Below are 26030 nucleotides of genomic sequence, written 5' to 3'. Positions count from 1 at the left end.
TCAATCAATAAAAAGGTATGACTGATCAACCATGTATAACGTCTATATTTTTTGAGTTTCTTAAGTCTGTTGATAAATCAGGATATTGATCAACAAGTTTTTAACCTTTAAGAAAATTCATTGATCAATTATGTCTCATCAATGTTTTGCACAACTACCCGATACTATTTTGTGTGATCGATCATGCTACAATGGATGATATATCATGCCTTTAGATTGTGCCTAGCAGCATTCAACACGAGCTATCATTTTGCTAATTAGAAGATCGATCATGCTGATTGTTAGAATACGAAAAAATGAGTTATAAGCATGATACATGTCATGATTAAGGGTCTTGGAGTTTCTAAAATATTTATATGCAATTAAAAATATATTTTTGGAAAATGTTTCATGCCCTAACATTTTTTCTTAAATTCAAATATCGGTATAATACAAAAAAACATGAGATCGAGTTTCGTGTGAATTTAATATTTGGTGAAAACTTATGATATAATTCTAAAACTTTTCTATAACATGTATATGATGATTTTGAGTATGATTTTTAAAATATGAATGTCTTAGAGCTTTGGAACAACAAATCTCTATTCACCTCATTTGTGTAAGTTTTTTTTCACAACAACATTCTTCAATGAGTTTTTGCTTTAGGGTATTAACCCTTAACCCAGGACCACCAGGGCCCCAGGGTGTCCCATAACACCCAGTGCCCCCCCTGGGTGTCCCATAACACCCTGGGTTGGGTGTAACGCCCATAACATATATACCTTATAATATTTGTGTTAGAAGGCATATGTCTAATATACATTAATAACAACACACATTTTCAAGCTATTCGTTATGTCATTATCAAAATAATATAAACCAACATGATTTCACCATTGGGGTAATAGTTAGAGAGGAAGGGGTTTTTGTTCCACTCTCTCCTTTTCTATCTACTAGAGATGGAGTGTAAGGGTTAGTGAAATTAAAGATGAGCTGTTAGGTACCCAACCAATTTGCCAAAAGCCAATAAAACACATAAAACTAAACCTATAAACTGATCTCATAATAAGTTGACCCAATCCTGTGTTCATACCCCAGGTTGGACCCCACACGAACAAAATAATTGACAACGCTTTCATGTTGAAATCCACAATGGCCTACTCTATGATGGCTCTTGCTCTGGTCAAATAGTTCTTTACTCCTTTATGACAACTACTTTTGCCCTAGGTAGTCGCCACCTCCGAGATTCAAACATATAACATGTTGGTGTTTGCTATAAAGCTACTTAACAAGTACACAAGAGAGTCTAGAGTTTATGAAACACTGAAAATTATGCCCTTAAACCTATCTAATATTTGGCCAGCCTAACTTGGCATCCACGCCTTAAAAAGAGGGTATCACCCTAGTTTTCCATTTCTTTTTTGTGGATAGCCTTCCCTATCCTCTTGGAAATACATAAAAGATTTCCTCATCATATTTACATAGTCAAATAGGTGAAAGTAGAGCAATTTGATCCTAATTGAATTTGTGTTATCAGTTTAACTAGTTAAGGTGGTTAGACTAACTGGTTTTTAACCCTCCCTCGTGTTCCTAAACTACTAGACTTGAATAGAAAAATAGGTTTGAAACTACTAGACTTGAATAGGAAAATAGGTTTAGTAACTAGTTGATTTGATCCAAGTTTAATAACCATAATAAAAACAATCACAAGTTTTTGTTTACTAATTTTCATTTACAAAGAAAAAATAGTTTTAATATTTTTAATATTCTTTAACTATAAATATTCACATTTTTTACATTAGTTGCACAAAACAAATGATGATTAAAATGTGCCATCAAATACAAACAACGACAAAAATCGATGACAACATGTCCTAATGTTATATAAAATCAACCCTAACTATAGAGGTGATTTGGTCACCTTAATCCCTGATCAACCGAGTTTGACTTTTGGTTGACTCGGATATCATCATTATATCTACCAACATAAAAACAAATGAATGAAGATCAACTGACTAAGTTGCATCATCTAATTCATTGGTTGAAATAGCAAATGCAACCTTGTCAAATGGGTTTTGACCTGATATTAGATCATATGGCATTTTGACCCAAACAATGCATGGTTTGGTTGAATCCAATAGTCTGATCCCACCTGGATTTAGTACACTATTACTCACCATTATCGTCAACTTTTTTACAAAAAATTCTGGTCATATATGTACTAAATCTAGATCTTGTGATTCTAGTTGCAATGTGGTATAATGTTTGATAAACTATTAGATATCTAATTAAAATAAGTCAAAACTCCGTTTTATGCGATAATTGGAACTTGGATTCAAATTGGACCCAAATAATTATTAACACTAGTAACTACCATTATCTTCAAACTTTTAACCATTATGCATAGATGGATAGATATTTAGCACCCTAAAGTTTTGGATAAGATATGTATTAGATATTGATCTCGTGATTTTGGTTAAAATTTGATTTAATGTCAAATATGTTATAGATATGTAACTAAGATCAATCAAAAAATTGTTTTATTGGGAATTCAAATGGGACGCAAAGAACATCTCAATATGTTGACAACTTTGATGGACATGTTAATTTTTTATCTAATTTTAAAACTAAAGTTAACTACTTAAGTCTCATCAATCTTATTACTTATCTAAAAATTGACTTCCCTAAATATCATTTATATTAAGTTGCTTAGTAGTTAGTAGCCACTAGAAAAATTCGACATTTATTAGCTAGAGAGAACACCATAGATAGTGTGATTGATGCTAAAACCCAAATGAGAAGATTAAAAACATCGTACCAAGGCTGAAATAAGTGTCTTCACCTTTTGAAACAAATAATCAAATTGCAATAGTTTATTTTAATGAAAATAATTTTTTGAATAAAAAAAATTGATGTTTTTCTTTTGAAAGATTAGATAATGAGAAAGATGTAAACTATATATATATTTCACACAATAACTAAAGACTACAAAACACAAAAATCAACCTAATAATTGATAGTTTTTTTGTTTGTGAATGAAGGTATTGAAACCTTGTTTGTGTTAGAAAAAATAGCAACAAGTTGGTCGGTTTTCACTTAATCGATATAAGTAGTCAATAGTTAATAGTATAAATACAATTTTAATTTTGAGAAACCCTTTCGAATAGTGTTTAAATAATAAGGTGGTTTTTGCTCGAGTGGAAGCACTATAAATAAGGATTTGTAAGGCCATTAAACTTCTTATATATTTATGATAAATAACCTCCAAGTAAATAGTATTTACACATACAAAAATAAATTATATTGAAACAAATTCATACCTAATGCTCAAGACCATTGAGTTGCATCATTCAAGATAGAACAATATCACTAACATTAAGTTTAATAAACCCCTACATCAACACATCCTTTAAGGCTTGCATTTTAGCAAAAAAAAATTCACAAAAAATGCAAATACTTTTTGAATGTACCATGTTTGTTTCTTTTGATAACAAACTCACGATGAATCGACATCAAAAGATTAAGATTATCATATAGTTTGAATCCTTTCATCGTGACCCTTATTACCTGTATTCATTTTGATAAAAAAACCTAAAAAGTTCCAACCCGTAATGACTTATTTGTATTTAATTTGAATAACCCTTTAAAAACTGTGGTTTTCCAAACTTGAAAACTGATTCACTAGCTCCAAAATTTAGGGTAAATGGATCCCAATTAGAAAAATTGCCCAAAACAAAAGGGGTGACTGCATCCTCTTAACTGGATTCAATGGCTTCTAAAGGCGAGTAAACTCATCGAGTCGAAAAACTATGCTAAAAACTCTTTAATGAAGATTAATTTCGTAGTTAGGCAAGAAACAAGTTCAAGGGTAATTCCAGAATTTTAAAAACCTAGTTGCCTGTGGTCATGACATTGAACAAAGTCTCTTTCTATTTTGGACCGATTAGGTCACTCATAGATATGGTGGGTCTCACTCAAAAGGAGGAGTGAAAAAGTGTTTTATTTTGGGAAAAGAATTGTTTTAGGAAAAGCAAACATGACATGAGAAGGTTGTTTTTATATGGAGAAGGCCCTCTTCTTTTTGAATGAATAAATGAAGTGTTACTTCTTGGAGTAAAGAGTGTTGGATTTATTTTAGGGAAATGATGAATTTTAATCCAAAATGAAGAGGGTTGAAGGTTGTAATCTTTACATAATGGCTAAAATATTTATCTTTAATAACTTTTTACTATATTTCTTTAAAAAAATAAAGGGGTCCAAGTCTTCCACTCTATCTCCACCGATGTCTTTAAGGCTGTGTTTGGAACATAAACAGTGGAGAGAAAAGAAAAGGAAGAGAGAAAGAAAAAAAGAAAAGAAAAAAAAAGGAAAAAAAGGTTTCTCTTCTCTTGTTTGGATGCTCATGAAAAATGAGAGAGAAAATGAAAGAGAAATATAATTTATTTGTTTAAATACATAAAAAATAGAAAAGAAAAGAAAAGTAGTAATATTTTAAAATTTGGATGATTAAAAATTTATCTCAAGTTTCTATTTCTTTTATTTTCTCTCCAAATTCCATCATTTTGTGAGAAATTTTTTGTTAATTAAGAGAGTTTTTTCTTAATGATTCTTTACTGCCAAACAACAGAAAATAATTTTTTTTCTCTTTTTTTTTTTTTTTTTTTTTTGTGGGTTTCAAACAGCCCCTAAGAATAGAGGAGGTGAATCCCCTCCTAATATTAGAATGAAGGAAGAGGGTAGGACAAATACCATATTAACAAGATTTCAGTCATATCTGCAGAGGTCTCAAACATGTATGAAACGAATATTTGCAATTCTTGGATTAAACTTTCATGCATTTGTTCTGATAAGAAAAGTTTGACAGCCAACGAGTATGTTCCAGCATAAGCAACAAAGATGGATCTTGAAAGTGCAGACTGTACAAACTATAAACAACAGTGAGTAGAATACACATTAAAACAAAGGGAGGAAAACAAAGCCATGATCTCTCAAACAAACCATGCCTAAAGAATCACACTTCATGGATACTTTTGAATACGATATCAGTCGAGCTTGGATTAGAAGGGTACTAGGTCGTCACCAGAGACGAAAGCAACGGACATGTCTGATTCATTCGGTCGCAGAGATTCCATCCTCGAGTCCAAAATTACTAGCTGAGACTTGACCCATGGTGGGTTGTACTTAGCATCAACCCACAGAGCTTCCTGAGTATGCTTGTGCTTGAAATCTGGATATTTTGGGTTCCTCTGGAATTGCACAGATACTTCAAATCAGTAACACAAACTAATGTGACACATCAGAACCATAGAGAGTCCATAACCAGAGGTAATCAGACAGTTGACATTTCATATTTCTGTTTGGTCTTCGAATTTCATATATCATGACGTGATGCTTAATGCCTGATGACTAGAATTCATACACAATGAAACCAATGATTTACAACATACTGGACCTGTCTAATCAATTTAGAAGTTAAAATAAAGAATAAGTTATTACTTTGTTCTTCCTATTATCCCACCAATCCACAGGATTAGCAAAGAATGCCTGCCACAGCTTTTCTGTAGAACCTTCTTGATTACTGCCCCAATTGCCTTTCTTTAAACCTGTACCGGACCGCAAGTATTGCTTAATAAAATAAAATGGAGAAGACAGGAAACAAAAAGAAGAGGAAATTTTTTTCCAAACTTGAGACTGTCCATATCAGATAAATGTCACAGGAAAGAGTTAACCTGCTGCAGGCAAGCTTTTTTCTGAGCCATATGAGGATGCTGGCAAGCTTTTTTCTGAGCCATATGAGAATGCGGGCAAGGTCTTCTCTACAAAATTCAGTTGCTGGACTACTACCTGCACCAGAAATAAAACCATTCAGAAGATTTGCAAGACAAAATAAAAATGACAATATACAATACACAACAAAACCTTGTAATAGGTTTGTCGCTTTTCATCTTCTCCTTCAACAGTGTCTGATACAAGTCGGCCAGAAACATATACTTGATTGCCCTTTTCTAAGTGCTGAAAAGCGACATGCGCCAACTCATCCCAGAGAGTTAAGTTGATCCTACAATGGCATCAAATTCAAGCTATTACAGAATTAACTGATACTACAGATTAAATATTTCACATGTAATCACAATGTTGAAGCTCATCAGATGGTCTCTAACATGATGGAGAGTCAACTCCATCATATCCTTTAGGCTCAAGTATCCAGTGCCTAAATATCTGTATCTGGAAAGTAAGAACGAGTTTCAAAGAAAACACATAACCTGAGAACCCTAGAGTTCTTCTCCTGGGAAAGATGAAAGTGACTGACATTTCTTTGACATTTTCAAAGATAACATCTGCGTCCTTGTGCTTCAAGAACTGTGGCAGCCTAAATGGTGCACACTGCAAAGTCAAAGCTACAGTGGAGTAGCAAGTGAAGCAACGGAGGGCACCTTTCACCAGGTCAGTAGGTGCAGCGAGAGGGCAGAAAAGTGGAGGAAACATGCTAGTACGTTTCCCCTAGGTAAGAGCTTCCAAGCCATCTGGTGGAAATGTGCGGGTAAACAAAGTCATCTTCCAGGGACAAATGCCCAAGGTAGAGACCTACTATTAGGAAACAAAAAGACTAAAACCGGTGGTTTATTGATGTTTGAGATAGATCTTCCTTGTTTTTCAGTCAGTCCAACATTCCCTGACTTTTGGAGCTGGTCACTGGTCGACATTGAGGTTTTTTTATCAGCATAATCCACGGCTTGAGATAATCAAGATACACTTCCCTCACTTTTTTAATACAGTAAAAATTAGAAATTGGTTTCAACTCATTTTAAGATATCAATGACAAAATTGAACAAAAAAAAAAAAATCTCTTTTTCATAGTCACCTATAGCAAGAGCCCAAACCAGCATATTCATTTCAGTTCAATTACAATTTTCAATTCATCTTCAGATTCCAACCAGAGATTTAAGAGCAATAAACAAAAACCTCTTTTAACCAAAACCCATAACAAGCCAATAAACTTCATTATTCAACCCAGTCACTCACCAGGCAGTCTCCGTCGCGGATCTTTTGACGGCAAGGCGTGTCCAAGCGAGCACTTTCCCACTGCTAAGATGCTTAATTTGGACAGGTGTGGCGATTACTCCAATAAGCTGAACAGAATTACAAAGCTCTTTCCTCCACGGAATCTCAGTCGGTCTAGGGTAAACCACTCGCTTGTGATGAAAATCCCCGTCAAAGACATTGTACTCGCCACTGCATTTTAGACTATAACGAGACCACCTAAAGGGGGTTCTGATAGGAGAGAAGCGACCGAAGGAGATCGAAGGGTTTTGGTAGGGTTTTGCGACCTTCAGCGATTTGGATGGAAAATGTCCTACTGTTGGTGGCACCAGCATCGCCATTGACAATTTTCCGGTTTCCCTCTAAATTTGTTTCCCAGTTAAAAAGGGAGAGACTCAATGACAGACTGCTTCACCTGTAGAATAGACCAAAAACATCATGTTTTTCCTCAAAGTCAAAATAGTTCATCCATTATAACTCAAACTGTCATCTGATTCTAAGTACTAAGTTTTTGTCTCCAGTAAGATTTGGCAATTAAATGTACGAAGTCAAACTACCAAAGGCTAATGAAAAATTAACATCCAATTGCACCAGAGATATAAAAATAGATACCACCTAACTTATTCTCACAATAAACCATCTGTATTTTCAGTCACATTCCAAAAAAAATGTATTGTTGATGGCATACTAATTCAATATCCACCAACATGCTGTTGAAACTGATAATCAATGCCCTATAAATCAAGTTAGAAAGCAATTACAGAATTGCAATGACAACAGAAGTTATCTCCAAATCTCAAGAAGGAACATCCTCAATCATGATGACATATACTCGTACATAACTAAAAATTTTTAGAAACCACAAGAAGCATGATAGAGCAATTTTTCTGAGAAAAAAACTCAAAAAATTAAAAAGATGTAACTCAATTACTGTTGCAAAAAAAGAAAAAAGGTACCATAGGGAACTTATTAATACAAGCATTCCATAATTTTATTTGGTAGCATCACTAGCAAATCCTCCAATTACCTCCAGTTTGAAAAGGAAGAAGATGTAGATTAAAGAAAAACAAAATTTTGAAAATCAAAGCGCTTCAGATTGGAAAGAAGAGGAAAATGCAGAAATATGTATTCAGCATTCCACCACAGAGGAGCAGCTATGCTATTTTCCGAACCTTAATAATGGCGATACTTCACCACAGAAAGTCACGAACACTGGAGTGGGATTCAATGACAAAATATAACCGGACGAGGTGACCTATAACTTATGCCGAACTTGAAATGGAAGGACTGGTGTTCACGAAGACTGCTCAAAACCGCAAAAACCAAAACATATAAAAATCCAGAATTGATTCTCCATCAAATCTACACTCCCACACCCATAATTCTCACTGAAGAAACCCAATTCCAGAAGTACTCTCACTTACAGCATCAAGAATGCCACAAAACCCAACTACAACCTCACCCTTTCCCTTCCACCGAGAACAAACCCAGCGAATTAACACCGACTAAGTTTCAAAAACCCGGGACGAATCAAGAAACCCTAAATGCGGATTCTAGAGCTAATACACCGCGGCAGCAGAAATCCATACCTCGGAAACGAGAGAGAAAGGAACCCAGTCGCCGAGAGAGAGAGAGAGAGAACGAGGCCGAGCATAGACCCTCGCTTGCTGATGATATTATTATGCCCCTTGCCTATAAACCAATGTAAAATTTAATAATTAATTGATTAAAAAATAAAAAATGAAATATTATCTATTTAAAATAAATCAAATATTTTAAATTTAATCTGTATTTAATAAATTTGATTATTTTAAAATCTGACCACTAACTATTAAAATCTAAAAAAAATATTATAAAATTTAAATTGGGGAATTTAAAAAAATAAATTCAGGACTCCTAGATAACAGAGGAGATTGTTTGAGGTTTTCAGCCGTAGTAGGGACTGAGAAAGGCTTGGCATCATCCCTTTGAGCCGCTGTCTTCCTTTGTCCCTGACTCTGTGCAACTCGGGGTCTTCTCTGCTCTACCGATAGTATTGGTTGAGTCTTCTGTTACAGCGCACTACCGGATCTCTTCGCCAGGCTGCTACCTCTTTCTTCTCAAATCCCATTATTTTACGTGATTAGCATACGATAAATCGTAAGCATCTGGGTTCGCAATTTACATATAAGTGCTCGACTTTCCTACTTCTGGTTTTAATTGTTATACCCGTCCTTTTTTTCTGTCTTAGGTTTGTTTTTTTTTTTTCTTCCAACTTTTAGCTTTTGATTTTGAGTATCGTTTTGTGGAGTTCAACTTGTATTTTCAGTTGGTTTTGTTAGTTCTTTTATTTTTTTCACGTTCGCGTTTAGAGGTTTCATGTATGAGTGGATGTAATAAGGCTCGCTCATGCTTAACGAAAATTTGAACTCTGCTTAGCTCATAGTGCGAGTTTATTTATTTTTTGTGTGTATAGCAGTGATTTATGTTTCTGTGTTTTCCTTTTTTCGTTTGTAAAATCATGCGTTCTGTTTTTCGTTTGTAAACTCATCGGCAGTGGTTGCTCTCTGTACAAAGTAATAAGCCTCTTTTAACTTCTTTCTCATTTTCTTCTGACTTTGACATGTTTTAAACTTTTCTTCTTTTAACTTCTTCTTATCCTTACTGTTTCGCTCTGTTTCTCTATAAATTTCATTCTTGTTAACTGTACTCGATTTATTTTCAGCTTCTAAAAGAAGAGAAACATGGGAAAACTTGGACAATGGTTTTCGAATTTGTATTTTGTAGATCTTTTTTACTTTTTGCTCCTGAATCCTCTTAGGGTTTTAGTTGTATGATTAAGTATATGTATAAATTGATTGAAGGGCTAGTAGCTAAAGTATGACTCCTTCAAAAATTTGGGCTTTGTTCTTGTGGCCTGCACCTGTCTATGCAATTTGGATTAATTCCTATCTTCAAATAATGTTTGATGTGAATTGGGATATTAGCCTTTTCTGGAGTTAGATGGAGGGGTTGGAATGTTTATTCGAGCACCAACCTGTGCGCTTGAATCTTTAGGTTAGAAGGTATTGGGGAATAATTTTACCACTTCTCTTTATGATAACATAGAGGACATAATTTGGATCTAGGAAAGTAAAAGCAAGTTTAGACTTTTCACATGTTTGAGTATTTTAAGAACAAAAATTGGGGTTTTAGAACTGTCTTTCACGCTCTCGATTTTCCTGTGATTCATTTTTTTCTAACTTTCATGCGATTTGTTCTGTGCCATGTTTTCTTACTTCATCAAAATTTAAACCAGTTAATTTACGTACCCTGAATTCAAGAACTTGAATTCAGGTGCAGGCTAACATGGGGGAAGTCCTAGTTCATCAGAGGTAAAACCTCTTGCTACTAGTGTTGGTTTCCTGCAATTCTAATGCTGAAGAAATCTTGCTTAAGATCATGCATTGGCATGTTTAGGAGGTTTAAATTAACAAGGTTATGAGGTTGTCTAATGGCTTTCTTCCATTGGGGTAGATGCCTCCAAGAGGGATCAGCACCCTTCTCCAGGATATGACAGTAAATGAATTGCCTTCCACTATTAGAGGCTGGCTGAGTTGAGCTGTGACTATATGAATACCAGCAGCTATTACGTGGTATCATATCCCTTACTCAGCCAACTTGTTGGTTGATAGTCTTGCCTGGCAGAGTGTCTCTCTTTCTGAATTGGGAGTTAGGCATTAATTTGGCTATAGATCCCTATGCCTTTTATTTTATTGTCATCCTCTCGAGAATGTAGTGATAGAGCCCAGCAGGGCTGGGGTGGCTAATTGATATATTTTCTCTTCTCTATCTAATGAAATTTGCATACGCTTCCTAAAAAAAAAGTGTCTACTGGGCTTGTGCACGGTGCGCACACACACAGAGCCTCGACAGTCTTTGCCGGCCTTTGGGTGTCTCAGCGTTCTTGTTTTAGCATTTTGCCTTTTGGTTGCATCTGACTGTACATGAGCATGAAACAAGCTTAAATTGTTTTATTTTTCTCTCGTGGAGGACTGTGTTATTATCTTAGCTAACTTATCCTACTTGGCTTTCTTGTTTTGTTTTTCACTTTCTTTGTAGATTGTTCTCGGTCCTGAGATTGGTGCGCCCGGGAGATTATCATAATCCTTTTTCCTCCTGAACCTAATGGGTGCAGAGGCGCCATCTAAACCTTGCCCTCAATTGGTGAAATTGGATAAGGCTCTTAAATTGGTAAGACTCTTTGTCCTTTCTTGATTTATTATGCGAATGTTCCCATTATGAGGGGTTAGAGATGGGGTACTATTCTTCTTCTTCTTCTTCTTTTTTTTTTTTTTTCATTTTTTATTAGTGTGAAGTCTTTGGTTCAAGTTTAACCCAGGCTAAGATGTATAACTACTTCTGCTAAATGGCGACTGCTAGTCAGATATTTCCTTGTTTTTGATATAATTATGGTGTTCTTAATAGTTGAATATTATCTAAGTTTTGCAGTTTCTGTGCAGGCTGAATCATGGGTGAATAATATGAGTGGATCAACCACTGATGAGCAGAATGTAGTGGATTTTGAGACTCGGCCTGCTAGGTTTCTTCTTTTTTCTTTCTTTGGTGTTAATCTGTTAACATCTGATTACAGTCTTCTAATGCATAGCTTAACCTGCATGTACAGACTGGGACTGGGTGCTAAATTTGTGCCTCAGTCTAAGGTAGCATCTTCAGTAGATCCTGTTGGAAAGAAATTGCTAGCTAAATTTAATGCGCACAAAAAGCGAGCTGCCAGTAACCTAGAAGAATTGAATCCAGCGGAGGAAAAAGTTGAAGACAGCGATGAAGATGAACTTGAGAGTAGAACCAAATCCTTCAACAAAAAAAGAGCAATGCCTCTATCTACATCCTTGCAAGCCAAGAAGAAAAGAAAATGACTTGCTACTGCATAGTATATATGTTTTGCTGAGGCATGTTTTGTTCCTTGTGTTTATTTCTTTGCAAAATTTCACTAATATGTTCTAGTCATGTATATATTGCTATTGGACTAAATTAAGTTTGTTTTTGGCTACGGGCGAAAAAGATTGGTCCCTCTTCTGTCATGTGCAAAAGTTTCATGATTTGTTATGCAATAAAACAGGTGGAACGAGGAAATAATATTCTCTCTCAAACATGATAAAAAACCTAGAGACATTTGATGCAATCTCCATTAGGCTGTGGTGCGCATGTGAAAAGTAGCAATAGGGCAAACTAGTTTCTGTTGAACGAAAGCTTGTTAGATTCTTATTTCAAGTGAAATTTGAAACAATAGGCCAGTTGAAAAATCACAATTCCAAAGCTGTTTTGGTTAACCAGAGAGATGCCATACTCAACATGCTTAAACTATGCTTGGACTACCAAAAAAATGTACAAAAAGTGTTAACTTAAGCTGACCATTCATTTTTTTCCTCTCTACAGTTTAGCTGCTTTGCCTGCCAACTGTTTGTGAAAATAAAGAAGGTCTAATAATCTTTTGCATTCTGGGCCTCTGTTGTTTAAGAGTTCCACTGAAACAGATACTTCTTCTGTATATGCTGGCTCATATTCTGCTGATATCCCCCTTTGCCAGGGGTGTATTGAGGGGGAACCAAATTCCGTTGCTGTTTGTTTAGCAATCTGACTGCTTGCTGCTTTAGGAACTAGAGATATTTTCAACTCTTTCGTGGTTCTAAACATGTAAACTAGCTTCATATTGTTCAAACCATAGGCGTTTTCCAAAAATAAAATAAAATTATACTGGTTCATGGTGCGTATATTGTTTATATATTTGCATCACATGGCGTTTTGGTCTGCATTCCAGACCATAGGCTCTTTGTACTATCTCCAAACATCAGGCTCTACACTTTGCGGCCTTTCAAAAGTTCCTACTAATTAGAACTAAAGAGTTCTTTTATGTTCCCGGAAGAAATTAAGGATTAATTTTTTTCCATTGAAAAATGAATGTGATGTTTGTCAGCTGTGCTGAATAGTTATTCAGAAGATCTTAACTCTCATCTGTATTTTTGCATGCAACAAGGGGAAGAGTTGGTACTGATTGTTATTTGTAGGTATTTGGTTTCTGAAATGATCTATTTCTGTTATCTTAATTAATTTACCCTTTGTTTTTGTTTTATCAGATTAATTATTCTGATTATAGGTGATTATAGTAGGTATGTTCTTCTGGATTTTTTTTTTTAAAATGATGTATATATTAACAAAAAAACAAAGAATTACAAATAAACGGGGAGCAAATCCCTAACAACAAGAGATTGTAAGGAAGCTTCTGACTTAGCAAGCACATCTGCCACCGAGTTAGCAGATCTTGGAATGTGAGACCAAATACAAGAAAATTGAGAAACAATTTCAAGAATTTCCTGTAAAGAATCCCAATGCTGCCATGGTGGTGAGGACACCTTTTCACACCAACCAATTACCACCTTCGAGTCCCCCTCAATGTGAAGAGGACCACTATAATGGTCTCGAAAAATGCGAAGCCCATTGAGAAGACCTTGAATCTCAGCCGTCATTGAGCAGCAATCATTGAGCAGCAATGCCTAGCGGACCGGCATATGACAAACACTGATTGCATGAGGAATTTGAGATAACACCCCCAAAACCAGTCATTCGGGGATTAACCTGAGAAGAACCATCAAAATTTAACTTTAGGAAACCAAGCTCTGGGGGTCCATTCTTGTATGACCGGGTGGGTCTTGGTTCCGCACCGCATTTTTGTAATAATGCTCCAATTATCGCGGATAGATAAACCAGCAAAGGAGGAGAAATGCTTCTTTGTAAGGAGCCAAGAAGAGATCTGACCAGACACACAATCAGCCACCCTTATCGCATAATTACTTATAGGCTCAAAATGCCTCCGGTTACTTTCATTCCAAAGCCCCCACGGAATGAAACCAGTGCATGCGGATATCAAAAGCTTTCCAAGCCCATGGAGGGGAGTGCCAATGAGCATCTTGCTAAAAGAAATCAGATCTGCTGACGTACAGAATTGCAACCCCATCTTACTGAGGATGGAAGTCCATACCTTCCACGAAAAAGAGCAATGAAGCAGAATGTGATTGATTGATTCGACCTCAGTGTTGCATAGAGGGCAGAGAGGGTCAATAGCTGGGTGTCCTCTTCTTCTGAGCATGTCTGCCGTGAGAATCTTTCCATGACAGGCACTCCAAACGAATTTTTTTATCTTTGGTGGGGCGTAGAGACGCCATGAAAAAAGAACCTCATGATCCCTTTGGTTTGTATGCCAACCATTGTTGAAGTTGTAAGCAGAGGACACTATGAAAAGATCGCTTTTATTAGGCCACCATATCATCTTGTCAACAGTTAAAGGCTATGAAAAGATCGCTTTTATTAGGCCACCATATCATCTTGTCAACAGTTAAAGGCCTCAGTCTGCAGGATTGCAGAGATTCCATCAACCTACTTGCCTCCAGAGCCTCGGTATCAGAGAAACCCCTTCTAGGGTGTAAGTTCAAACCATTCTCTTCAAAAGTATCAACAACCGAAATTTCCCTTTGCAAAGATAGTAGGAGTTGTAAAGGCTCTTGACCCGTCCACCAGTCCTCCCAAAACTTTAAAGTTCTACCGTTACCAACATAGAATCTAACGGCTGAAGAAAACTTGGGGTTAGGTAGATATAACGATCTCCAAATTGGAGATAAACATCTCCGATTGCCTCCTGAAATCCACCAAGGAGAAGGACAACCAATCTTCGTAGATACCATTTCCTTCCAAAGATTAGAAGAAACATTGGTGCACTTCCAAATCCATTTTAAGAGCATGGCTTGGTTCATATCCTTCGATTTCCGAATCCCTAAACCTCCCATATTTTTGGCATACAAACATCCTCCCATGAATTCTTCTGGAATTGCATGCGAGGACTTTTAAATTTCTTCACTTTCAATAGATAAGGTTATTTACTGAATTGTTAACGTGGACTTTTAAATTTCTTTATTTTCACTAGATATAGAGTGCTTGTAGTGTGAAAGGGAAACTGCTTCTTCTCATTTTCTTTTTTCTTCTTTTTCTCCTCATCAAACTTATTCACACATGGCAAGCCAGTATACAATTTATCAACAAGACATCTCTAGTTAAAATCAACACCATAGAGTGAAAGACAACTGGAGGTAAGATCAAGCAATGGAAGTGCTGGATGAATGGCCTTTAGTTGCTGAGCTCGACTACTGAAACTTCAAGCTCCAGTGTGGAATTAAGATCTGTTGTTAAAAGAAATTAGAATCCACCACCACATTTCTGCAACTGGTTATGTATTTGACAAACACCTGTTTATAACCAGTCAAAAACAACATCAGCTAGAAGCCCTTGTCTTTTTTCTTTGTGCATTGAGTGGGAAGAATAATAATAAAAAATATCAAAGGATACACTAAATAATGAGAAATAAAATCACAGATACACCAACTTACCCTGTTATGCTGTTCCCTTGGTTTGAAGTCTCAGTTTTTGCAGATCTGGGGTAAGATTGAATAATGAGTTTGGTTCTAGCATCAGAATTAATCCCAAAGCTCAAGTATTGTCTCTTCCATTATTTTGTCAAGTATGGCATCTTCCATCTCAAAACCAATTTCTTCTGCATGGAGTCGAACATCCATCCATGTCCTATCTTTTGCCATATCCTTCCCAACAATTTGATCTAACGTACATGGTTCAGGTGGAAGAGGATTGTGATCAATACCATCCAGGACCTCCTGTAGAATATTTTTTCCCTGAGGGATTGGCCGAGTTTCTGTTTTAACAAATGAAACCCAAGGTGAATGACCAAAAAATCTTTCATAAATCTCAGTGAGAACTTCATTGATACAGTAAAAAAGAAGCTTCTTGTCTTCAGAAAATAGACTATTGGGCGCTTCCACTTCATCAAACAAGGATGGATTTAGTGGTGGATCTGAGAAAGGGCATGTCCCTTTTAACTCATCACAACTCAGACCTGAGGCTTCTATAACCTTTTTTATATATTCGAAGTTGGAATCATTGTTCCTTGCACTGGTATGTAGACGGATTTCTTGATCTAAACTAGTCACTGCAGAATCTTCATGTTCTTCGAAATGGATTCTTCTTGGTTGAATTGATGATTCACCTGAGGATGCCCACAAGATCATCTGGTTGTTTCCAATTTAAAACTACTGGAGAAAAAGCCAACAAAATAGATGTTTGTCACTACTAAGTCAGAAAGTTACCATGTTGGGCTATTATGCCTGATGGACTGACATCGTCATCTGAGAAAGGTTGTTCAAGAACAGAAACTGGACTAGGCCGGTCAGGCTTGTCATAGATGCTATCTTCAGTTTGATTGTTGTAGATGATAATTGAGCCTGCTGAGAAGGACTCAGGTACAGATAGCAGATATGACTTCTCTTCAGAATAGACCTGCACAGAATATGAGTGAATGGTCTCATACAACAAATCAATCTAATTTTAGTGTCCAGAGCAAAGCAATTGCCATTGCCAAAGTGAGGTACACTTCTACTACTAGTAACAATAAAGGTACCTCCATTTCAAAGGAAAAAACAGTAAACATACCTGTGTTGAATGTTCTGCAGAGTTCTCTTCACAAAATTTTATTTCTATTTCCTCAAAGCTGTGAAGTTTTCTGGGTCCATCTAAAAGTTTATTCTCTTCCATGAGCACTTCCTCGCTATTTTGCTCAATCTTCATGTCTTCTACAACAATGTGGTCATGTAAGAAACTATTTGAACTGAGAAATGCCTTTGCTTCTTGTTAGAACATACTACTAGACAGAAAACCATACCTTCTGCAATGAAGAAATACATCATACTTTCGTGCTGTTCTGTTGTGCCATCTACCATGATCCCTTCAAATTCTGAGATTGGATTGGGTTTTTCCACTTGCGCTACAGGCTTATGGCTGTCCTCTGCATCCTGCCTTGGTGGACTTGAATAGTCCGAAGGATGTTCTTTCTTGACGGGACTGATATGTCCTGTGGTGCACATAGAGTAGTTATCTTTCAGGGATGAACTAGCCTGTTCAGGTATTGGACTAGGCTTGTTGCTCCTTCCTGGACTGAATCTTGGGGATGAAATGTAGTATTCGGCTGAAGTGAGGATTCTCTCCAAGGGTTTAGGTACCTGTCTAACTGTGAAGTCCTCAGTTTCGTCTTCCAAACTTAGCATATCCACAAGGTGCTTTTTAGCCTCTTTGTAGATTGAGGATTCTTTTTGCTGTGATATAAATTCTTTTGTCTTTCCACTCTTTTCTCTTGTTTTGGAGCCTCTAGAAATTTTGGAAGTTGTTTCAGTTCGACTAGAAGTTTCAGTTTCAGTAGTTGAAGTTTGGCACTTGCGAGTCATCTTGTCCTTAAATATCCAATGCCCCTCCTTTCTGCTTTCTCCAATTGTGCTTTGTAACTTCCTTTTAATATCTCCCAGCGAGAAGTGGGACTGTTGAGGACTTTGGCTGGGCTTCAGGATTACTATTGTGTTAGAAGTATCCCCATTGACATCACTTGTCTTTGGTTTAGTTTTATCTCTCGATTTGTCTTTTCTTCTGAAGAATTTATGATGCCTACCCTGATTCTGAAACTGATCTTGTTTTTCAAGTGCTTGTTTTTCACTTGAATGACACTCTTTGTTTGTGAACTGAGGTCCTGCAAATGCTTTACAGGATTCAATCTTTGAGAGCTTCTCTGACTGAGCAATCCGTAAGTCCTCAATATGTTTCATTAGAGGGGAATCTGGATCCTGTAAGAGTTTTACAAACAATTCTTTGTTTGAATTTGACAAGTCTAATGCATCCTCCAGGTCATCTGATTGGTGGATGCCATCCCCATTGTGCTGTCTTGCTTCAATAAATTTCTGGTTTAGGAAAGTCTCCAAGGCTTCACCAAGTATTTCTTTGAGTGTAGAATGCTTGTCACCTAGTTGCTTTATCTTTTGGTAAGTTGCAACATCTAGATCATTGGGATTATGGCGGCACAATTCTTCAACTAACGGGAAAATATCAATCTTACTTGTATGAGAATCCAATCTTGGATTACAGTTAGCCTGCCTAAGGCTATTCTCAAGGCTGCGTTGCTTTTCTAGGTCCTGTCTTATTTGCTCAAGCACAGGAGTAGGATACCTGTTCTTTGATTTCTGCACTTTGGTCAATTCTTCATCCATGAGGGTCTTAACACTTGTCTTGCCCAATTCTATGTTCGTTCTTCTGATCTCACTACGATCCTGTGACAAGTAGTTTTCATTGTCATTTTATGAACCGGGAAGAATGAAATTGGATATTTTCATTTATTGGAGCTTACCATCAAAGTATGTATGCCTGTTACTTCTTCAGCATGGTGTTGATCACAGCTATTTGGGCAATCGGGTGTACCCCTTGGCAGAGCAACACCTACTTGAGGGGAATATAGAGAAACAAAAGCATCGGACAACAGTAGAGAGCAATGTTAATGTAGAATACACAAGCATGCTGCTCTCCAAAAACACACTCACCCACACATACACACCCACACCCACACCCACACCCACCCACATATACACACCCACCTCCACACCCACCCACACAAGCATGCAGTATATCAGGGTAGATAATTCATGAGGCATGGCTATCATCGTAAAGCCTGGACAAGGGGACAAGGGAGGGTGGGCTAGTTATTTTAGGATGAAACTAGGTTCACCCAACACATCTCATACAGGTCCTTATGGTTTCTCTTATTTGTCCTGCTTTTTCTTTTTACTTATCTATTTATTTTTGGTGAAAAGCATTGTTGCATTTGTTTGTGATAGTTGATCACCCTTTGGGTTTAAGGATCCACGAGCAGTTGAGAAAGAAAATATCACTACAATGCACAAACTTGCTAAGAAAAACCCTTCTGTTTATTCATCCAACACGGTCATCATATGTTAACGTATTTCATATGATGGCTTTGTGCTCAAATCAGATAAAAAGAAGAGAAGAAAATTTGATCTTACAAAGAGCTGATTGAATTTACTGTATTGTCATGTTTCTTAAATGCATCTTTCTTTTGCTATTAGATAGATTATAAGAGGTCTCTTTATATCTTCCATTCTCAAGTAGTTCTTTTTCAGGAAAGAATATTTACCAAGAGGTGGTTTGCCATTCCCACGCCGGCGATCAGAGATGAGTCTTCTAGTAGAGCGGCCTTGACGGAAGTCGAATATACTAATCAAACCTGATATGCAGCCCAAGTGGTTTCTTTCGCTTTGCGGAACACGTTTCTGGCTCCTCTTTGCCATTGTAAACAAATGAGCTTTGAGTTTTCCCAGATTGATCTTTCTCTGCTTCTGCAAATACAACTAAAGTGGTGAGGTAAAAATCATCTTATGCAATTGAAAAGATGGTACAACTACAAAACTGAAGACTATTATTTTCTTCTATCTATTAAGAAAATATAGTTCTTGCTCTTCTCCAATATGAAATGCAATTGCAAAAGTCAGAAGTATACACCATAGCCTTAGAATCCCAGAGTGTTGAGAAGTTGGGATTTTCTCTGATAACAAACAAAGAAAATTATCTTACTCTTCCATTTAGCTCTATTGGAACACCTCCCAAGATGGTGAGAATCAGTGTTGCCTATACTGGGGTTGGCATTACATTACCTTAGTTGCTCAATGGTTATAGGGGGGTTTCCAATCTGAGGTTTTATGTTCAAGTGTCACCAGAGTAAGGAGGGTGTGTCTGTTCATTCAAGATTTTTTTTTTTTTTTTTTGTTGAGAGGTATTCCACATTAAATGTCATGAAACAATCCTTTTGCAGGGTTTCCTTTTCTGTTTTTATGGGTTTTACCTCACACAAATATGATACAATGTGTTATATCATATGATGGAACCCCATGGAAAAGGAAAGAAAATAAAAAAAATATGAATTTGATCATTATTATTCCCAAAAGGAGAATTTGATCATCATTTTATTTTATAAACTATTTTTAGGAATAATAATAGTCAAAATTTTATTTTTGGGTTTAGGGTTTAGGGTTTAGATAGTCAAAATTTTATTTTATTTTATTTCCTTTTTTAGGAGTTCCAAACAGATCGTAGAGGTTTCCCAAAAACTAGTTAGTGAAAAGGAGAATTTGATCATTTTTTTATTTTTATTAACTATTTTTGGAAAAAATAATCATCACGTTTTCATTTTCTTTTTTTTTCTAGGGTTCCAAACAGACCCAGAGGTCCTAATCCCATTCCCTACCCTAATAAGGCACCACGTCCTGAAATGCCCTTGGCCCACTAGATACTTAGGTCCTAAAATGGGCCGTGCACACTAGGTATCCAGTGCCTTGTAGCCCATTGATCACCGGAGGAACCACAATGAGTGCTGGTCGGTGATTGGGCCAACCATAGTCCGTCAACTATGACCAGTGGGCCCTGATCCACTACGATCCATATTCCTTCGGTCGGGTCTGATCCAACGGTGGTTAAGCGACACTTCACGCGATGATCCCGGATGGATGGCCCAGATGGTTCAACAACACTTAGACTTTCCACACGAAGAAAAGGGCAAAAGAGTCCTAGTTGTTAACAACATCTCGACCGAGCTTAGATATTGAGTAGGTACTGAGTCACCGAGTTAGCTCCCACATCAGACACGGAGAGTATCGAGAGAACGAGAGAGACCAAATGAGACAAGAAATAGTGAAGAAAACGTAGACGGAATTCGTACCTGAACTTGTTTGTACTTCAGTCTTCAAAGGAGTTCGTCGTTTCTCAGAAATCTTCCGAGCAGCAGATTCTAAACAAGTTTTCCGAAGTGAGAGAAAAGTAAAGGAGCCGTGATTTTTTCTCTTTCTCTTTTCGGCGAAGAAATCGGTTGTTTTGATTTTTGAAACAATTCAAACGAGCTGTTTCATCCCTTTCCCTACATTCAAATCGTTGAGGTCGAGGCTTTGTGGGTAAATTTGATTGGGCAACTCCTGACTGTAAAATTCTGCTGGACCAAAATTCTGAACATACTGGGTGATCGATAATTCTTAGGAGATATCGTTACTGCGATCCGGCGAACAGCGAACGAATCGATGAATTCGTCTTTTACTTCGTCGATTCTTCCAACTCAACCTCTCGCTGCAACCAAATTCTCGGAAACAGGATCCAACTAGGGCACATGCAGAAATGCAGAAACTCTGTATCACTACTTCAATGAATATTCTCCCCTGTGATAGGTTTTATGAAACTCAGGCTACTGTTTAAAGTAAGAGAGCGAGGGAAACCGGAGAAAGAAGGGAGAAGAAATAGAAAAGAAAGAGAAGAAATCCCTTCGGTCTCACAGAAAACAAGACCCAGAAATCATTACGCATCCGTACCAAAAAAACAAGGAGAATTCAGAAGAAAACTGATCAAAATCAAATTCCTGCGTCGATCACAACTCATGACTGCAAGGAACCCCCCAAACGCTGCCCTCTTCAGATTCGACCAAGAATTCGAAACCCCGAAACCGTGTCTACGGAAACGACGCGGCTGCCATTAAAGAGGAGGGAAGAAGGGTAAAGGAAGGCGAACGAAGGAAGGTTTGGGAGAAAAGTAAAAGCAGGGGAGAAGGAATTCCGTGTGCTTTTTGGCGTGGAAGCGATATCAGAATGGAGCATAATCGAAGGTCCCCACAGAGAAGACGCTTTCGGTAGAAGGAAAGTTTGGGGAATTTCCATTATTTTCTTCTTCTTCTTCTTCTTCTTCTTCTTTTCCCTCTGCAATTCGACCATCGCCAGATGGTGGGCGCTTCGCTTTTCTGCTCCTTTTCGTATGTTTTCGGTTGTGGACCGAGAGTGGAGAGAAGGCGAGTAGTGGCAAATATGTAAAACTCTTCCTCGGTCCGGCCGGGTTCAGATGAATCTTGGACCGGTTTGGTCCTTTGTGTGTATAGAGCGTATTAATTACTAATAAATAAAGAAAATTATTAATACACTAATTAAGCATAAAGTAGACTCATTTTAGTGAAAAAATATTTTTAAATGCTTTTATCAAGTAAATTGGATGTGTTTATGGTCTCATGAATTATAATCGATTCTTTTGTTTAATAATTTTTATATATTTATACGATAATCAATTCGTAATTTTTTTGCATTTTAATATGTGGGTTTAGGGCTAAATTTATTTTTTCCTTTGTTTTCAAAAGGGAAAAAATAAATTTCCCTTTATTAGTTCGAATAGCAGATAATCGATAAATTTTTTAAATAAAATATTTTGCTTGAAGCGTATAAAAATAAAAAAATAATTCATATATTTAAATCTAATGTAGTTCACTTAATGTTAATTAAGAGGATGTGTTTATTTTCTAATGTGGTCTATTTAGGAAATAATTTTTTTTTGAAATAGTGAGAATGAATAATATTTTGTTTGATAAAAGATGTAGTGTTTTTGCCTGTTCTAAGGAATGCAAGCTATTTCCTCTAATTTATTTTATCACATAAAAAATAAAAAATATAATTTTTTATTACTAGAAACTACGAAAAAATAAATATAAGAGATAAAAATACAAGAAAATCGATAAAAACAAAAATTTAACCAAAATTTAGTCAAAAGAAAAATAATCTTTTCGTCAAAATTTATTAATTCTATTAATAAAAAAATTATGTAATAAAAACCTATTTTATTTCTCTTTTAATTCACTATCGACATGTAGCCAAGCAAACCGGGTTCAGTCTTGGTTTGGTCCCCCTTGCAATACTTTACAAACACATTGTTAATGCAAAAATAAGATGTAGTTTAGTTTAATGAAAGAACATATAGTGACAACTTTGTAGTCCTTGCAGTCTCCTCAAAAAGATATAAAAATGGTTTAAGAAAGCGAAAGCCGAAAATAATCTTCAATTAAGGAATCACGATTATATTTAATGTCTTCAATCTCATTATCGACAGGAGTGTCCTGCCATATGATTGAGGGAAGAAGATTTCATTATCTTATACCGACTAATCCATCTAAAGTGGTTATTATAAAAACAAGGTGGTCACCAACCATTTGTATTCCTCTTCTTGTCTTCTTCTACAAAGCTTAGTTGTTATATGCATGAGAGGAGCAAATGACATTGAGAAAGTGATGAAAGCTGTTGGTAAGATATCACCATCACTTGGCATGCAATTTACATATGGAAGCAGTTTGCATGATTAGATTACCAAACTCAACCTATTCTCATATTCAATCTTTGGACCACTTGGGAAACTTACTTTTGAAGGTATTGGGGGGCTTTTAGCTGTTTTGATCCTGAAATCCAAGCTAAATTCCTGTGTTTAAACTTTTGAGGAGCAAATGACATTTCTCCGTTTATCCATTGCACTGTCGGTTTCTTATAACTATAGTAAGACATAACAACCCTCTAGACTGTCCATAAAGAAAGAAAAACAGAAAGAAAAATATTTATTTGTCATACAATAGAGGAATTTCTCTGTTCATCTACGATACCTTCAATCACTTACAACAATCACAAAAAAATCTAAAAACCGTTGAATCTTTAATTCATATAGGACCCATATGAATAGATGTCTCTTACAGATACAACACCTTAAGATTGTTACATAAAATCCCTAGAGTGTCAATAGGGGGTGGTGACATTAAAAGACAGTTTCCATCCAAGGTAGTAAAATGTCAGGACTCACATAAGTGCAAAAGGACCCACAATCATGTGGCACTCTACAACACCACACCTTAGAAACTAAGGTCCAATTCAGCCTCCTTTCATCCACTTTTTAATGGCCATCCCACCTACAACTTTCCCCTAAAGACACAAAAGAAGAGATATGGTGGGAGCACTCATTCCCATTTGCTTCCACTTCTTCCTACACCATCCTGAACATGATGGCCCTTACCTCATCTTTCTCCTAAAAAACTTCACTTTCTCCCCCTATTTTTTTCAATTGTTGGTCTCTACACAACTAAGCAAAAAAAAAATAAAAAAATGGGACCTTTAGTCAATTCAATGCCCAACATCTCACCTAATCTCTCTGATGAAATTTAGATTAGTTGTTTGTTTGGTGAAAAATGAAATTAGTTACAAAATTATAAACATAAAAAATACATTGAACAGAAGATGCACCCAGGACTCTCAACCACAATTCATTTGACAATGATAATCATAATTGCAATCCAAAGATAGAGAAGATCCTTTGATTCCAAAACCCAAAACCGATATAAACTAAGATTAGATCTACCACTCATTTTGTCTCATGGGGTTATCTTAAGATAAGATTTACACTTATTTTTCTCATTAATCACTAAAAAAGTCACTCCCCCCTTCCCCCTTAAATCATTCAAATGGTTTCATAATCTCACTTTCTTTTGAAGTGATGATAATTGGATTTTATTATCACTTTGGGAAGATGATAAAATTGGAGTAATGGGTTGTTGACACGTGGACATCACAAAATGATGGTTGAAGGATCCTCATAGACCATGTATAGAAAATAGATCTTTGTAACCTAATAAGAAAGACTTTGACTACAAAAAGGAAATAAAATTAATTTTTTTGTTTAATATTTAGAATTAAAAAAATTATTTAAAAGGGTCAAATATTCGAAGAGAAGGGAGAAAGAGGGCAAGGGGAACTGCATTTAGAGCGAAGGAAAGAGTGAGTAATAGGTGGTAAAGAACAAGTATCCCTTAACCCTAAACCCTAAACCCTAAATCCCCCTCGCCTGTAATGCACCGTTTCACCCGCAAACATGACCTAACATGAGATACACTATTTCAGTCGTTGTTCATGATCAGATGGCAGAGAGTTTCGCACGAAATGGTTTTTCGTACCGGATCTAAAACAAAAAATTATATATAATATTATACATTTAATTAAAAAATATTAATATTTTGAAAAAAAAATCGTATAATTAAATTTGAGAAAACTCACCTGATATTCTGCAAGAGATGATCAATCGCTCAAAAATCATTTAACACCGTCTGCTTTACACAGATCAAAATCTCACCAAAATCGATTAATTCTTATTAATTTCATGGAACCGACATAGTGAAGGGTGGTGCCACTGCCAGCCTGCGAAGGTGGGAAATATCGCTCAGAGTCCATGGATAGGGTTTCTGGAATCAAATTCCGAGTCCACCAGAGGCGTCTGTGGGGGCGGAGGGTTGCCGGACTTTTGCCAAAAAGATGATGGAAGATCGCCGTGAGTTGTAAAGGAGCGTGGGATAAAAAGCTGCGGGGAGGAAACTTGGGATCCAATCCAATACGGCAGCTTTGCGCGCCTCTGAAGGGAAGTGGGCGCGTGCGCTGTACTGTCTGTTGTGCTAAAGAAGGAGCAACTTTAGACACCATCATTTCCGGTGGCATCTATGTAAAAAACCAAAAAGTGAGAGAAAGTGAATATTAAAATAATATAATTAATTAAATAAAAATTTTTATTAATAAATTAAGATAAATTGTAGTTTAGTTTAAACTAATATAATAATTATGTATGAAAATTAACTGGTGCACTAATTAATTAAAAAATAGATAAATAAAAAATAAACAAAATAACAGAATATAATAAATTAAATAAATATATTATTTTATTAAAAACATAAGTAGTATAAATTAATATTATATATCCACAAAATTAAAAGTTATTAATTTAATTAATTATAAAAAATAAATAATTAAACAAAAATAATTATCACTATTAAATTATTAATTTAATATATTAATAAAAATACATAAGATAATTAATAAAGCCGAGGGAGAGGCCATGAGTTTCAGTGAAATGAGCAGAGCCTTTGCAGACCATCTGCGAACCAGAATGGGGGCGAGCCTAATGTCAGAACTGGATCAGAATAATCCGTTTTATAAAAAGGTGTAGCCATGAGCTCGGCATCATGATAGCACCCTCTACTTCGAAAACTGGAGAGATTAGGTTCTACTCTTGTGTTAGGCGTTTTCACATAGAATTTCAGGTTGATTCAGGTTTGATATTTTGGAAAATTAAAGTTCCCTATGTAATATTTGATTAAAATCTTTGTAATCACCATGAATTGATGGTGAAAATTTACATTGAATTTATATAAAAAAATTACAAGGGTAATCGGGTTTTTCTGCCTCTGATTCCGATAATGGAAG

General features: G+C 36.1%; 3 protein-coding genes across 7 annotated transcripts; 1 reads left to right on the top strand and 2 right to left on the bottom strand.

Moving 5' to 3' along the window:
- Window positions 1–4719: 4719 nt before the first annotated feature.
- On the bottom strand, window positions 4720–8681 carry LOC137939016 (protein OSB1, mitochondrial-like). 2 transcript variants are annotated; one of them, XM_068784175.1, is made up of 7 exons: window positions 8610–8654; window positions 8193–8323; window positions 7003–7435; window positions 5899–6037; window positions 5709–5823; window positions 5476–5582; window positions 4720–5225 (listed from the first exon to the last, which is right to left on the bottom strand). In XM_068784175.1, exons 3-7 carry the CDS (start codon window positions 7359–7361, stop codon window positions 5037–5039), a joined length of 909 nt encoding a protein of 302 aa, XP_068640276.1. In that variant the 5' UTR covers window positions 7362–7435; window positions 8193–8323; window positions 8610–8654; the 3' UTR covers window positions 4720–5036. The 2 variants fall into 2 exon arrangements, with proteins under 2 accessions (XP_068640276.1, XP_068640275.1); XM_068784174.1 differs by lacking the exon at window positions 8193–8323 and having other exon boundaries at window positions 8610–8681.
- Window positions 8682–8948: 267 nt separating this feature from the next.
- On the top strand, window positions 8949–19165 carry LOC137938920 (uncharacterized). Of its 3 annotated transcripts, XM_068784033.1 has the most exons (5): window positions 8949–9159; window positions 11101–11232; window positions 11502–11581; window positions 11666–11951; window positions 19074–19165. In XM_068784033.1, the coding sequence occupies exons 2-4, from the start codon at window positions 11167–11169 to the stop codon at window positions 11916–11918; spliced, it is 399 nt and encodes a 132-aa protein (XP_068640134.1). In that variant the 5' UTR covers window positions 8949–9159; window positions 11101–11166; the 3' UTR covers window positions 11919–11951; window positions 19074–19165. The 3 variants fall into 3 exon arrangements, with proteins under 3 accessions (XP_068640134.1, XP_068640133.1, XP_068640135.1); XM_068784032.1 differs by lacking the exon at window positions 19074–19165 and having other exon boundaries at window positions 11666–12118; XM_068784034.1 differs by lacking the exons at window positions 8949–9159; window positions 19074–19165 and adding an exon at window positions 10359–10373 and having other exon boundaries at window positions 11666–12118.
- LOC137938919 (uncharacterized) lies at window positions 14953–19241 on the bottom strand. Of its 2 annotated transcripts, none has more exons than XM_068784030.1 (7): window positions 19088–19241; window positions 18287–18375; window positions 16781–18209; window positions 16552–16691; window positions 16209–16398; window positions 15438–16108; window positions 14953–15296 (listed from the first exon to the last, which is right to left on the bottom strand). In XM_068784030.1, exons 1-6 carry the CDS (start codon window positions 19239–19241, stop codon window positions 15525–15527), a joined length of 2586 nt encoding a protein of 861 aa, XP_068640131.1. In that variant the 3' UTR covers window positions 14953–15296; window positions 15438–15524. The 2 variants fall into 2 exon arrangements, with proteins under 2 accessions (XP_068640131.1, XP_068640132.1); XM_068784031.1 differs by having other exon boundaries at window positions 16552–16688.
- Window positions 19242–26030: the final 6789 nt, after the last annotated feature.

The sequence above is a fragment of the Aristolochia californica genome, unplaced genomic scaffold, assembly GCF_029961685.1.
Source record: "Aristolochia californica isolate CCGP_79_NKW_82.1479 unplaced genomic scaffold, dmAriCali1.0.hap1 SCAF_8, whole genome shotgun sequence".
Taxonomy (NCBI): Eukaryota; Viridiplantae; Streptophyta; class Magnoliopsida; order Piperales; family Aristolochiaceae; genus Aristolochia; species Aristolochia californica.
The sequence above is the reverse complement of the archived record's forward strand: the minus strand, read 5'-3'. Positions and strand labels throughout refer to the sequence as shown.

Coding starts and splice junctions, on each gene's coding strand:
- LOC137939016 (XM_068784174.1), bottom strand. CDS start 7,361: ATGGCGATGCTGGTGCCACCAACAGTAGGACATTTTCCATCCAAATCG. Junction 6,038..7,002: donor TCCGCGACGGAGACTGCCTG/GTGAGTGACTGG, acceptor ATGCCATTGTAG/GATCAACTTAACTCTCTGGG. Junction 5,583..5,708: donor AAAAAGCTTGCCTGCAGCAG/GTTAACTCTTTC, acceptor GGTCCGGTACAG/GTTTAAAGAAAGGCAATTGG.
- LOC137938920 (XM_068784033.1), top strand. CDS start 11,167: ATGGGTGCAGAGGCGCCATCTAAACCTTGCCCTCAATTGGTGAAATTG. Junction 11,233..11,501: donor TGGATAAGGCTCTTAAATTG/GTAAGACTCTTT, acceptor GTTTCTGTGCAG/GCTGAATCATGGGTGAATAA. Junction 11,582..11,665: donor TTTGAGACTCGGCCTGCTAG/GTTTCTTCTTTT, acceptor CTGCATGTACAG/ACTGGGACTGGGTGCTAAAT.
- LOC137938919 (XM_068784030.1), bottom strand. CDS start 19,241: ATGGCAAAGAGGAGCCAGAAACGTGTTCCGCAAAGCGAAAGAAACCAC. Junction 18,376..19,087: donor GAATGGCAAACCACCTCTTG/GTAAATATTCTT, acceptor CCCCTCAAGTAG/GTGTTGCTCTGCCAAGGGGT. Junction 18,210..18,286: donor CAGGCATACATACTTTGATG/GTAAGCTCCAAT, acceptor TACTTGTCACAG/GATCGTAGTGAGATCAGAAG.